The sequence below is a fragment of the Helianthus annuus genome, chromosome 13 (assembly GCF_002127325.2).
Source record: "Helianthus annuus cultivar XRQ/B chromosome 13, HanXRQr2.0-SUNRISE, whole genome shotgun sequence".
NCBI lineage: Eukaryota > Viridiplantae > Streptophyta > Magnoliopsida > Asterales > Asteraceae > Helianthus > Helianthus annuus.
This window is the reverse complement of record NC_035445.2, coordinates 1,758,391-1,772,127: the sequence shown is the minus strand read 5'-3', so window position 1 is coordinate 1,772,127 and position 13,737 is coordinate 1,758,391. Positions and strand designations below refer to the sequence as shown.

The following is a 13,737-nucleotide window of genomic DNA, read 5'->3' as shown; positions in this document are numbered from 1 at the left end:
AATAGAAATAGCTGATTTTATGAAAAATAAAAAAACATTAACAGCGAAATTAATGTTGCAAAATTTAAAATAATATTATATAAAAAGAGACCTACAAAAAAGAGAATTTTTGTGCTATCGAATCTTACTTAAAAAAAATCTCCATAGCAATAACAATAGAGTTTTTGTGCTATCTGTTCTTTAAATAAGAATTTAAATTAAATTTAGATAGACAACTAAATAATTATTACGTATGTTTCGATTAAGAGGAAAGAGAATTTTAAATTTTGTGATTTACCGTTAAAAAAAAAAGAGGAAAGAGAATTTTAAGGAGAAGAACCAGCTAATGTTTCAAGACCAAATTTTATTGGGCCCTATAGTCAAACTATAATTAATTATAGTAGATGGGGGTGTTGAAAGTAAAACTTGACTGAGCTAATTTATGAAAAAAAGTAAAAAAAGTTGACTTTTTGGGTATATTTAACAATACCCGGGAACAATCCCCCTCTCCACGTGGTTACTTGATATTTTTCATACTCACCCCTTCCAAAGAAACCATATTTCAGATTATAATATGATTCAAATTATATTCATAAAATAATATTGACAACTTTGTAAAAGCTTTTTAGTATTATACTGATATGTAGTTTTTTAAGACTGTAATTCAGTTCACTTTTATGAAACTCTTGAAATATGTTTTAGTGTGTTTTGATTAGATAATCCTCTAAAGTTATTTGCTTTATAAAATGTTTTTGAAGTGAATTAGAATATGGTAAAAGAATTAAGTTTTAATTTTAAATATTTCAGAATGTGAACAAAAAATGTGTTGTTTGTTTGGTTTATCAGAAAATAAAAACTCAAGTTTAATTTTAAAACATAAATTTGGCTTATTTAAAAATCGATCATATGAAAGTAAAATAAATAGATAAAAACAAATGATTAACGTGCAATTTGTTGAATTTAATTTTATTTGTAAATTTGCCATGACTTATTATAACCGCAGAGTTATAAGTCGTTTTTCTCTCTTGTTACGTCTTGACAATACTTATAAGTTTCTTGACAATACTATCCATATGTATATATTAAAGAAATAAAACCACACGTCTCGGATCTAATATTTCCACAGGGTAATTTTTTAATATCAAAGAACAACACAATCGACTAGATGACTCTGGAAAACAAAAAACACCGTTCGTCTCGTCATAGGAAGAGAGGTCTTCCTGTGACAATGGAAGTAACAAGGCAATAAGAGAGTGGAGAATACTATACCTGTTGATAGACAGTGAGAAATTACTGGAGAAATTACTAGATAAATTATAGGAAATCAAATAATTAGATTGATTACATTTTCTTTATTATTTATTTGTTTCCTTTTTCTGTAATGTCCTATATATAGGACTCTATGTTTTGTATTGCAATTCAATCAATAACAACTCAAATTCTATGATTTATCTTAGTATCACAGCCTTCTCTCTTTTTTTTACCCTACAACAACCTGCAGGCGGCTTCTTTCCCTACCCCTGCCTTCACTTCCCCTCTTCTTCTTTCTGATCAACAGCAAACCACCCAACCAGCTCCATGGCAATGATTTCTGCCTTCACCACTACTGAGAAAACAGCACATAACTCCCACAAATTTGCCTTTAAACTTACCCCTACCAACTATGGCTTCTGGAAAAACATGATACACCCCTTTTTAATCACCAATCACCTCTTTGGTTATGTTGACGGGACCATCCGCTGCCCTCCATCACGGACTGCTGCCACCACCGAAACAGCAGCCATGGACAACCCGAGCTACTCCAATTGGCTCGCGAATGATGCTCATGTTCGCATGGTCATTATTTCAACCATCTCCGAATCCTCTTTTCAACATGTTCAAGGTGAAACCTCTCGTGACCTTTGGCTCTCCTTGGAACGGGCATATGCTTCGCATAACTGATCTAGGGAATACACCCTCAAAACTCAGTTGCTGAAAATAGAGATGAAGCCTGATGAAACATTTGCTGCCTATCTCACCCGTGCCCAAGATTATGCCACGACTCTAGCGAACATTGGGGAACCATTTAAGGACAAGGATATCACCATGTTGGTACTCTCTGGCCTACGTGAGGAATATGATGGCCTCAAAGCTAATCTCCTGGCTTGCTCTCCGCCAATTACTTTTAATGAATTACATGGCCTTCTAAGTGACCATGAGTTCATGATAAATAGGAAGCCACCAAACTCGCTGCAGGCTTACTCGGTCGCTGCACAGCCTGCGAGTCTGCCCTCCCCCTCGGCAGACCTGCTGCCTCTTCCTCACCACAGCCCTACCCTCACTACGCTGCAGCAACAAGTCGCCCTTCTTGGGTACCAACTCAGCCCCGTAATTAATCAGACCAACCAGCAACCACACGCCTATTTCTCCAGCCGCTCCCAAAACAATTCTCGCAACAACTGGCATGGAAATTACCGTGCCAACTCACGTGGTGCTAACACCAGAGGTCGTGATGAGTACCGTGCATCCACCATTCAAAACCGAAATTCTCAGTTTGCTTGGGCATCCACCCAAAACACCGTTTACGGGCACTGCAATCGTTGTGGCATATGACACATTCCTGCTCAATGTCCAACTCAGTCCACATCAGCCCGAGAGTCTTCTCAGGCTAACTATGTTGCTTTTGCTGAAACTGGATCCCCATCAGGCTCACATTGGAAACCAGACACAGGTGCGAATGGCCATGCTACTCCTGATCTTGCAAGCTTGGATAACTCTGAAGCCTACTTTGGTAACCATTCACTTCATGTTGGCGATGGTAATCCTCTTCCTATCTGTCATATTGGCTCATCAAAATTTTATTCTCCTAACAAAACCTTTACTTTAAATAATATTCTTCACGTACCCCAACTCAAACAAAATCTCTTATCAGTCCAGCAATTTTGTTCAGATAATAACGTGTTTTTTGAATTTCATTCTTCTTTCTTTGTTGTGAAGGACGAGTCTACACATACCATCTACTCACGGGCCCAAGTGATAACGGTCTTTACTCGCTTTATCTTCCAAAGTTGAAGTCCCTACCACATGTCTCCTTTACAGCAGTCAAAGCTCCTTCAACAATTTGGCATCAACGACTCGGACATCCCCATGCACGAGTTTTTAATTATATTTTGTCTGGCAATAATTTACCAGTTTTAAATAAATTGTCTTCTTCATTATGTTCTTCTTGTCAAATGGGGAAATCCTCCAAACTGTCTTTGAAACTTTCAAATTTTCGTAGTAATAATGTCTTGGATTTAGTTTACTGCGATGTTTGGGGCCCTGCTCCTTCTGTTTCTTTTACCGGTTGTCGATTCTTTTTACTATGTGTGGACCATCACTCGAGATATATGTGGTTTTACCCTTTAAAACATAAATCTGATGTTTTCTCTACCTTCAAATTGTTTGTTAAAATGTCCGAAAGACAATTCAACACTAAACTCAAACGGGTTCAATCCGATTGGGGGTGAATTTCGTCCTCTTGCGCCTTTTCTTTCTTCACTTGGCATCATTCACCAACGCTCGTGCCCACACACGAGTGAACAAAATGGTATTGTCGAACGCCGGCATAAACATGTTGTTGAAACCGGTTTAACCCTTCTTGCTCACTCTCACACTCCCCAACGTTTTTGGGATTTTGCATTTGAAACATCGGTTTATCTAATCAATCGCATGCCCTCCAGAACCAACTCAAACAAATCTCCCTTTGAATGCTTATTTCACCGACCACCTGATTACTCTTTCCTACGAGTTTTTGGGTGTGAATGCTTCCCTTACCTACGACCTTATAACCCTCACAAAATGGACTTTAGGTCCATACCTTGTGTCTTTCTGGGTTACAGTTTAATCCATCATGGATATCGCTGCCTAGACCTACAAACTGACCGCATCTACATTGCTCGTCACGTACGATTTAACGAGCACCTCTTTCCTTTCAACCCACCTGACACAACCACCTTACCGGAAGAATCCTCACCATATTACTCTTCCTATCCTACTCCACCTCCACCAAACTATGAACCCAGCCCTGTCCCACATCCTATCACCGAACCTGTCAATCAACCCGTACCCGAATCTGTCCAACAAACTTCTTCTGTCCCTACCACCGACCCTCTTCCTGACCCGAACCCATGTTCCTCGGGTGACCATGTCCTCACTTCCCAGCCCTCGACTACCTCCCAGCCCTTGGCTCACACTAATCCACCACCTCGTGCTCGTCCACCCAATCTCCGTCAAAATCCCAAACCTACCATTCGCTATAATCCTTCCGCTTATCATGTCTCTACCGATCCTCCCAATTCTGTTGAGCCATCTTCCTTTACTATCGCCAACAAATCTCCCGAATGGCGCCAAGCCATGGCTGAAGAGTTTGATGCTCTTGTTAGAAACGGAACATGGTCACTTGTACCTTGTGTCAAAAACACTAACGTTATTGATTCTAAGTGGGTTTACAGGATTAAAAGGGATGCAAATGGTAATGTTACACGCTACAAGGCGAGACTGGTTGCTAAGGGCTTTAACCAACGGCCTGGTATTGATTATCAAGAAACTTTCAGCCCTGTTGTCAAAGCAACAACAATACAAGTTTTGTTGTCTCTTGCTGTAACGAATCAATGGTCGCTTCGCCAACTAGATGTTCAAAATGCTTTTCTTCACGGCGAATTGAACGACACTGTTTATTTATGCCAACCACCTGGCTTTATTGATGCATCCAAACCTGATCATGTCTGCTTGCTGCATAAGTCCCTCTACGGACTCAAACAGGCACCACGTGCATGGTTTGAACGCCTCAGTAACACTTTGCATCATCTGGGTTTCACTGGCTCCAAAACGGATCCATCACTCTTTATTCTTAACAATGGTGGAACTTTGGTCTATGTTTTAGTCTATGTAGATGATATTATTGTTACAGGCAACAACACCAATGTTATTAATGATGTTATTTCAAACTTGGGCACCTCCTTTGCAGTCAAAGACCTGGGGGACCTGCACTATTTTCTGGGTATTGAAGTTATTCGTCATGGCAGCCACTTAATTCTCTCCCAGCAAAGATATATATCTGACCTGATCCAGAAGGCAGGTTTGTCAGATTGCAAACCAGTTCCCTCTCCTATGAGTACCTCTCAGATTCTCACTCGCAATGACAGTCCAACTCTTGCTGACCCAACCAAGTATCGTCAAATAGTGGGAGCTCTTCAGTATGCTTCTTTATCCAGACCTGACATTACTTTTGCTGTCAACAAAGTATGTCAGTATATGCACACTCCCACTGAAAACCATTGGTCGGCTGTTAAGCGTATATTACGCTATCTGAAAGGTACTTCTCACTTTGGCCTTTTTATTCGTCATGGCTCAGGTTCCACCCTACACGCCTTTACCGAAGTCAACTGGAACTCAACTTTGAGGGCCTTTTCTGATGCTGATTGGGCTGGCTGTCCCGATGATCGTCACTCCACGGGGGGGGGGGTTGCCATATACTTGGGATCGAACCTCGTCTCATGGAATGCTAGGAAGCAACGCACAGTATCTCGCTCCTCTACTGAATCTGAATATAAAGCCATGGTTGACACTGTGGCTGAATTAACATGGCTAGAGGCCCTTTTACAGGAACTTGGAATTTCCTCAATAGTCACTCCTACGCTTTGGTGTGACAACTTAGGTGCCACGTACTTGTCTGCTAATCCCGTTTTCCATGCTCGGACAAAGCATGTTGAGTGTGATTATCATTTTGTTCGCGAGAAGGTTTCTCAAGGAAAACTACAGGTCAAATTCATTTCAACACATGACCAGCTAGCCGATGTGTTCACTAAGCCTCTACCTACTCAAAGATTTTTAATGCTTCGGTCCAAGTGCAGGTCGTTCCCCGCCCTCAACTTGCGAGGGGATGATAGACAGTGAGAAATTATTGGATAAATTATAGGAAATCAAATAATTACATTGATTACATTTTCTTGATTATTTATTTGTTTCCTTTTTCTGTAATGTCCTATATACAGGACTCTATGTTTTGTATTGCAATTCAATCAATAACAACTCAAATTCAGTGATTTATCTCCTGTGAATAATGATCACACCTTTAATTATACTAAGGTGTTGTTTGTTTTTTTCAGGGGTAAAACGTTTGCAGTCTGCGGACCACATCTACAGGCATCTGCAGCTGAAGAGATGGACCAAATCTCTGCAGTCTGCAAGAAGAAGACTGTTTGTTTTTTAACTTAACAAAGCAAAGATCTGCTGAAAATTCCGAACAATTCTCACAGTTTAACATAATCAATTTCATCACAATTCTCATAGTTTAACATACTTATGAACCTAAATTATATGAACATACATACATCTTCTCAACAATACAACAAATCAATTTTTTCAATCAGTCATAACAAAACTCTCAAAAACAAGAACCTAATCGAACAATTCAACAATCAAATCCACAAAACATAATCAAACACTAACCTGAGACCACATCAGCGGCCTCAAATGAATGTCAATCATATGATTCACTAAATAATGCACATACATACATCTTATCGATTGATCAACAAAATTCCAACACACCACACCAATTCACTAACCAATCACAACAAAAACATAATCAATCATTCAATCACTAACCTGAAACCCTAGCTTTCGACAAATCACTTATGCAGAGCAGCAACAACATGAGTACCTAGCAAACTCGCCTGTTGAAGCTCGAGCTCCTTATACTGAGCCTCACGGTCCATCTCAATGATCAACGGAACCATAAGGATCAAAAACGTCGTTCCGGCGATCCACGCCTTTGTAAACGATCGGTGCTCTTCAACAGCTTTTTGGCCATAAATCCGCCGTCAGATGCGACTCTTTTGCCTCTGTAAACGATCGGTGATTCGGATATTGTTGATGAAACCCTAGCAAGTACTCCGTCTCCGGTTGATTTCCTCGCCGCCATGATCGAGTCAAGGGTTAGGATTTTGATTCGATCGGTTCAAGGGTGGAGGTGACGGAGATGTGGTAGTGGCAAAGGAAGTGGAGGTTGTGACGGAGGAAGTGGTGGTGTCGGCTGGGAGGAAGATGCTAGGGTTTTGAGAAGTCTTGTTTTGAAAGAGCAGAAGAGAAGGAGGTGAGGAAAGATGAGAAGAGGGGAGTCCACATCTTCTTGGACAAGAGGTCTAAAAGACCTTTTTTAATGAAATCACTTCCAAAAAACAAACACCTTGCGGACCCATACATCTGCGCGTGGTCTGCGTGAAGCAGACATAAGAGGTCCAGAAGTACTTTTCATAAAAAAACAAACACCCCCTAAATGTTGTTGGTTGTAGCTTTCATCAGGGATCGGTAGTCCCCAATCAGTTGTAACCAAATCGTGTCGTCACTTGCAAGAATTGATCTAGTGTCACGTCAGCTCAACATATCCAAATTTGGCCATAGAGATTGGATTACGAATGAATTTTAAGCCACAAATTACGAGCTTTTAATGGAAAATATGATACTATTCCACTACATTTTAAATATATTTTAACCACCAAATTGTATATGTTACTAAATACAACCCTCTAGGGCCTCACCCACCCAAATCGAAACTGATACCCAGAAACCATCAACATACAACTTCAACATCACCAAGTAGCATCGCATGGTATAGCAAGACGATGAAATACGATTAAAATAATTGCATGTCACAATTAAAAAACAAACATTTATATATATAGCACAATCCTTTCCTAGTATAGATATTTGATGATGTTTCATATTTTGGAACATAAATGTAAGTTATTTGTAACGTTTATTCGGGAAATCTTTGGTAGGGTAAAATCATAAACACTACAAAAAATGTGAGCAATAGAGGCGATGGTATAAGCGACGACTTCTAAAAAGTTTCTTGTAGTGAAATGTGTGTATGTCATATGGTATGAATATATTTCATTCGAATTCAAAACTTTCCAACTGATAAGCATAGGACAGTTATCTTTGGTAAAGGAAGGAAGTTTTTCGAATTTTAAACCAAATAAATTATTGAATGGGAATTCAAATTTCAATTATTAATTAGACAGGTACTTTATGTTAAAGGGAAAACTTATGATAAAATAATCATAAAAGTGGGGTACGGAGTATTTTGATGCTCTTCATATATCATATTGAGATTTTGATGTGTAATGCATTACCTTTTTTCCCATCAAGTGTAAATAAATATTGACAAAATAGTGTGAAGTTAAAAAAGAGCGAGGTAAACAATTATATAATGATAAAATTTATCATAATTTTAAACTAAATGTCTAAGTATTTATGTGATTGTTACAACACTCTACTAACCATATATGTGATGAGTGTTCCCTTTAATTGTTGTCAATACTAGAATTTTTCTTACGCTCTTTTTTTATCTTTAGGTTTATTTTATACACAAATCTAGCCCTTTTATTTATTATGTCACTCTATGATGTAGAGCGGAAATAAAAATAATGAAAGGAACACTCTTAGTGAGAAAATCGATATGATATCGAACGCTTATCTCATTACATCAAACCTTCTATATAAGCATATAAATTACTCAAATCAAAGATTTCCATACTTTTATTATGAAAATGAAACTATTAACGTGTTAAAGTTAAAGAAAGATCATTGATTTCAAAATCAGGGCTCCGTATGATGTAATTAGTGTATGACAATTGTGACTAATTAACTATCGATGGACGTTTGTCACATGGTTTGGCTCCATATTTGTATAGCACAAGTTATGTCCTTTTAGTTACATCCTATTACGTCTCACTGGTTACAAGACCACTAGCTAGCTGGTAAGATAGACTCATATCACTCACATTACCAAAACAAACATCAACAAAAGATACATTTATAGTAAACTATGAACTATATAATATGCAAAGAATTAATCAAATTCAGATCCATCGTATACATTGCTATAAACATGATATTCTACAGTTTCTACTATCTATCAAAATTTCTAGTTAAAGTACTCCTATATAAGAACAAAAAAAAAAACTTTTGCAAACTTACATGGAGGTTTAAACTTTATACTTTTACCACAACTTATGTCATATCCGTTGCATAAAAAGAGCAAAGGATATAAAGAGCAATGGATAAAAACAAAAAAGCTTATTTTGAAACTAACGGTTTACTAACCCTACTGACATAAAACATTATCCATTAAACTTTAACCAAAAGGAAAACAAAATTTAAAAAAAAAAAGTTAAAAATAAAAATAAAAAGACTGTTTAAGAAAAAATAAAAAATTCATCAACCCTTTTTCCCTCCTCAAATTTACCTCAGATTCACACCTCGTTAAAAGAAGCAAAACACCTTTCAAAGGCATCTCTCTCTCTTTCTTCCTCATAACAATATTTCTTTCTCTCATTCTTATTCTTTCCTGCAACACCTTGTTGTACTCTCATTCATGGCGGTCTTGCAACTCTCACCCTCTCAAACCCACAAAGTACAACCCACAAAGCGTAGAAGAAGACATCACCCACAAAACCCTAAACCAAAACAACGACACCAACAACAACAAACACTTCAAACAGCATCACCAACATCATGGGACCAGATCAAGAATCTTCTGAAGTGCAAGCAGATGGATGCTGGCGGGTCGGATCCAAAAATCCAACCCGACCCGGTGAGGAACTCAAATGGGTATTCAAAGTTGAGTTCTTGTAGCTCCATATGCAGTTTTAGAGATGTTGCTAATGGGAATACTAGGGTTGTTCATAGGCCGGATAACTCGCCGGAAAGTACCACTGTTGTTCAAGATTCCGGTGTCCTCAGGAGGAAGAAGCATCTGAGTAATGGTGTGTCGTCGTCTTCTTCGAATAATGCGGGTTCTGATAAATCTAATGGTCATGGGAGTTACATGTCGTCTTCTAGAGGCATGCAGTTGAGAAAGCTCTCAGGGTGTTATGAATGCCATGCTATTGTGGATCCTGCAAGGTTTGTTTTAGGTTTATTTCTATTACTACTCGTTTACCTGTTATTTGTTTTTAATTTTTTTTTTTTTTGGCATTTTAATGAAAGTAGTAACTTTATAACTAGATTGTAAGCCTAAAAAATAATATATATTTCTATTTAAACCTATAATCTAGTTATAGGTTTAATGATTGGATTAACATAAGTAGTAAACTTAATCACTCACGTGAGTGTGATACTGGACTGGGTGGTCAGACCGGTTTTACTAAAACTTGTCCGTTGGTTCAAGTTTTATGAACTAACGGACCAGGATATAATAAACCGGCTAGTTTTAAAATAACTGCTTAAAACTAGTCAACTATTGGGAAACCGCCTATTTAACTAGTATGGATTAGTTTTCAAAACTCATGCCATTGTGAATCAGACCGGTTCAACTAAACCATGTTTGTGGTATAAGTTTTATGATCTAAAGGAGTGGGCTACAATAAACCGGGCAGTTTTAAGATAACCGCTTAAAATTAACCAGTCAAAACGATTGGGAAACCGCCTATGGTTGCCTCTTTCCTTTGCACATGGATCGGTGACCGGCCATCTGTTGAGCTAGACTGGTTCGGTTTTCAAAACATTGAATAATTGGCCTATGATTTTGTGAAACATTTAACTTAATTATTGTTTAGTTGTTAATTAATATATTGATAAAAGTAATGAAGTGTTACAAAAGCTGATTTGACCATGCAGGAATGTTATTGCAAGAAGTACAATTTGTATATGTTCAGAATGTGGAGAAGTGTTTCCTAAGATCGAAAGCTTGGAACATCATCAAGCTGTTAGGCATGCTGGTATTCATTCTTCTTTTAATTTACATTTCTTTAAGTTATTAATTTTATTCTTTTTATACATATATAAAGAAAAAAAATAAAGTAAATGGTAAATAGTAGACAACTAAATAACGAAACAAATTTATAAATATACTAATATATTTTGTATTTGTCATTATGGAAGAATTATAACACGTAACATCATTAAAGTTAAGCAAATATAAAATAGTGAATTTATAGAATAATTTAAAGTTTAGTTATATATAATTTATAAATTTTTGGCTTTAACTATAACTAGAGTTATAATATGGATTTATATGGAACAAATGTGTTATTGGATTTATTCAATCATGAAGGTGACCTTTTGTGTCTTTACCATGGAGAATTGTGTGCATGTGGGTAATCAATGAAATCACATTCCTTTGGGACCATATTGTATTCATTTTAAATTTGCCTTCATTCTAAGGGAAAAAAAACATCTGTTCATTGAAATGTCAATATCCATCTCATACAAATCATTTTGTATATACTTGTAGTGAGACAAATCAACTATTTTCATGATACCATGTAGTTTTTTTTATCGCCACATCTTCTAACATGTGTTATGTTATATAATATGATGTTATTGATATTGTAACATAATTTTAACTTTTAAGGATTCTTTTGGATAAAAGACACGTTACGAGAAAAATAATGAAAGAAGAACACAAATGAAACTCACCCGTGACATATCCCTCAGATGCTATAAAAATACAAAGAAAAAAAAGCGCTAAACCTAGCGGTCTAGACATTAACTCAAACAACCACCACCACTAAAACAATGGTAACATCTTTTAGATTAGGTGGCAATCCCTCTCATATGTGTAACTTTTGATGTTATGTCGCTATGTCGCATTTGTGGTAATAATGGACCTCTAGAACTTAGTCGACTAGAGCTAGCTAGATTCCGTTGTTATAACAAAATTTACATGTTGATTACCTCTTTGTCTAGTGATATCAGGTGTGTATCTCTGTTAAAATAGTCCGCATTGTAGTCTCACAAGTGGGCATTAGATGCATTTTTGGAGTAAATTTTAAGGACGTTTGTTTGCGATATAAAAACAATGGTAGATACTTTTCATGTATAGAAGGGCTTAATTGCATTTATCATTGAAGTAAATTATTTTTATTTGATTTAGTATCGGAGCTCGGGCCAGAAGATTCGGGTCGAAACATAGTGGAAATAATATTCAAATCCAGCTGGCAAAACAAGGACCATCCGATCTTCACAATCGAACGTATCTTAAAAGTCAACAACACACGTCGAACCCTCCAACGTTTCGAAGACTGCCGCAACACCGTGAAGCTACGCGCTACCGCCACCACCTCACGCTGCGCCGCCGACGGCAACGAGCTCCTCCGCTTCCACTGCACCACTCTCACCTGCTCCCTCGGCTCAAACGGCTCATCCACCCTCTGCGGCTCCACGCCGAGCTGCGGCGTCTGCACCATCATCCGGCACGGCTTCCAAAGCCCAAAATCCGGCGACGGCGGAAGAAAAGGGGTGTGCACCACCGCCAGTAGTGGTAGGGCCCACAATTCTGAAGTGGTTGGGGCGGCGCGTGGGCTTAGGGCCATGCTGGTTTGTCGTGTGATTGCTGGGAATATGAAGCGCGTGAAGTTAGACGCGTCGCCGGAAGAAGATGGGCCGTACGATTCGGTTGGCGGGTATCCCGGGTCATACTCGGGTATTGAGGAGTTGTATGTCTATAACCCGAGGGCCATACTTCCATGTTTTGTTGTTATTTACAAGGTGTTGGAAAGTTGATATATCATATTATTTTAACTTTTGAATTCAGTTTTATATTTAGTGTTTTGATTATTAGAGACCTAAACTTAAGTTGTGATGAGAACTCTTTGATTATCTACTTAATTTGTATATAAAGTTAGTGAGTTTGTATAATGTGTAGCTTTTATATGATTTAACTCATGAGTAGATTTCTTGCTTATATCTTGACATGTTATATAAAACATTATCGGCCATCACTAAACACACCGACTTTATTTTGTTATTAGACTATACGTTGTGGATTGGCACCTCCATGAAAAAGCAGCATGGAGGCGCTAAACACCACGCCGGGACATCAAGGGAGTTAGGCGCTGGAGAGATGGGTCCTCCCTTTTTAGCCAATATGTCCTTTTCATTTACTATTTTATTTTTTTCTTTAATTATATATATATTGGGTTTATTTTTTTTTATCTTATATATATTGGGTGTAGTTATTCCACAACACATAATTAGTGAGTATTTAGTTATCGTTCAATGTCCTACGTGACAATGATATGACAAGAGTTTAGTTATTCCACAACACATAGCCTTAGACGATGTGTTGTTGAATAACAATCTCACTCAACAACTAGCAAAAAGTGATGTTGCCTCAACGTCACGTAAGCAAAGGGCAATAAGTAAATCATCCAATAATTAGGTGTGTTTGGTTGTTGGAGCGGGTCCCACGTTCTTCCCCAAAGTCTTCCTCACTCACGCCCGTCATTAAATGACAATGGCAGGCAATGTCGCCTCCATTAACTAGCCATCGCGGTGTTTGGCACCCCTACATGGTGAGTTGTCATGGGACATCAACCTGCATCACATAGCCTTACAACTATCATGTCATATTGGAGACTCAACAAAATCGGTCATCCTAATGTTCTTGTATAAGATGGCACGTCGGAAGCTAAAACTGTTATATATTACATACGTAACATGTGAAAATACATGGTATATTAAGGGAACTAGAATTAAGCACTCCGCGTTACGATGGGACGTAAATCCATGACAAATATTACCAGACAGCAAAATAAATCTTTTTTTAAACATGGTGTAGCATTACTCAGTGAATGCACAACATTATTGAATTTAAGGTTTTTTTTTTTTTGAACGGCCAACAAACTCAATCCCGAGCACTCTCGGGGCACCCACTGGACAAACGGAGTACTCCGAGAGTAACCCGAGTCCACCACCAATTCCGGGGAAAACCCGGTAACCTACCCG

At 37.9% G+C, this 13,737-nt stretch overlaps 1 protein-coding gene across 1 annotated transcript; it reads left to right on the top strand.

The window, feature by feature from the left end:
- The first annotated feature begins 9,285 nt into the window (after positions 1–9,285).
- LOC110897287 lies at positions 9,286–12,671 on the top strand. Its single transcript, XM_022144039.2, has 3 exons — positions 9,286–9,912; positions 10,627–10,727; positions 11,885–12,671. Exons 1-3 carry the CDS (start codon positions 9,383–9,385, stop codon positions 12,511–12,513), a joined length of 1,260 nt encoding a protein of 419 aa, XP_021999731.1. The 5' UTR covers positions 9,286–9,382; the 3' UTR covers positions 12,514–12,671.
- The last annotated feature ends 1,066 nt before the right edge of the window (positions 12,672–13,737 follow it).